The 1,233-nt window shown below is 59.5% G+C and overlaps 1 protein-coding gene across 1 annotated transcript in view; it reads left to right on the top strand.

The window, feature by feature from the left end:
- FOXP4 (forkhead box P4) overlaps nt 1-1,233 on the top strand; it is a 56,230-nt gene that overhangs the window by 19,769 nt on the left and 35,228 nt on the right. The window contains exon 2 of the mRNA XM_009888307.1: nt 204-293. Within this exon, the coding sequence (XP_009886609.1) occupies nt 204-293 (90 nt within the window). The remainder of the gene's footprint in view (nt 1-203; nt 294-1,233) is intronic.

Below are 1,233 nucleotides of genomic sequence, written 5' to 3'. Positions count from 1 at the left end.
GGCAGGAGAGAGCGCGCAGCGAGTGCTGCCCTCCTTGTGCATCACTCCCACCTCGTGAATCAAAGCCGTGGAGAGCCAGTCTGGCCGGCCGCGTGTCCGGGCGCTGGTCGGGGGAAGAGTGCTCGGTGGAGGATGACGAGGAGGATGAGGAGGACAAGGAGGGCAGCCTTCCTCCTGCCCACCCCGCTGTGTCTCTTTTGCAGGCTCTCCAGGTGGCACGCCAGTTCCTGCTGCAGCAGGCCACGGGGCTGAGCTCCCCCAGCAGCAATGAGGGCAAGCAGCCGGCGGTGCAGGTGAGCCCCAAGGATGTACGTGTGTGTGTGTGTGTGTGTGTGTACACGTGTGTCCCCATCACCCCCTCTTCGGGAAGGGCTCGGCTGCAGACTGACACTGCGGGAAAGCGCACATGCAAACACGTCGCCTCCATCTTTGGGATGGCCAAAGCCCACCAGGAGCCCACAGAGAGTTAAATCCCCTGTAAACCTCCAGAAATTTGCTGGGGGGGGGCGGGAGGTTAGAGGGTTTTTTTGTGGTCCCCGCCTGTGCTGACATGGTGGGAAAGGGCGATGCAAGGGGAGGGTTGGGTAAGGAGCGGGGAGAGAAGGTCACCGTGTGCCACCATACCTTGGGACAGCCTTTGGGATAGGGAGGTGCAGGTTTTCCTGGAGTCGGGGCAGGATTCGTGCCGGGTGCTGTGAGCAGGTCACGGGGCTGGATAAGGGATGGTCACTCAGGGCTGGGTAAGGGGTGGTCACTCAGGGCCAGAGCCAGAGCAGGTCCCCCAGCATGGGACAACTACTGGGACAGGACAAAGTCCCATCTGGGATGGGGTTTTGTGGTACTGGAAGGAAAACAGGGCTTTGGGTGGATGCAGCACCCTTGGGTGGCATCCTGCTCCCACCGGGGAGGGGGGGACCTCCCCTTTGCTGCCCTGCTGCCCTCCTCCGCTGAAGGAAAGGGGCAGAAAATGGAACGAAAAGGGGCAGAAAATAGAAAGAGAAGGGGCAGAAGAGGGGTGTGAGCCCGGGGAGGGGGAGGCAGAAAGAAGCAAAGCCCAAGCGATGGAAAGTGACAATTTAAATAGCTGTGCGGAGGGGCTCTCCCTTCAGGCTAATTAAATTTATCGGAGAACAGCAGGTTACCTTATTAGAGCCACGTGGGTTTAATTAACAAAGGAAAGTAATTAGCACAAGCGCTCTCAGAGCTGGAGGTCCTGCCTATGCCAGGCTGAGC

The sequence above is a fragment of the Charadrius vociferus genome, unplaced genomic scaffold, assembly GCF_000708025.1.
Source record: "Charadrius vociferus isolate BGI_N301 unplaced genomic scaffold, ASM70802v2 scaffold266, whole genome shotgun sequence".
NCBI lineage: Eukaryota > Metazoa > Chordata > Aves > Charadriiformes > Charadriidae > Charadrius > Charadrius vociferus.
This window is presented reverse-complemented; position numbering and strand designations above follow the sequence as displayed.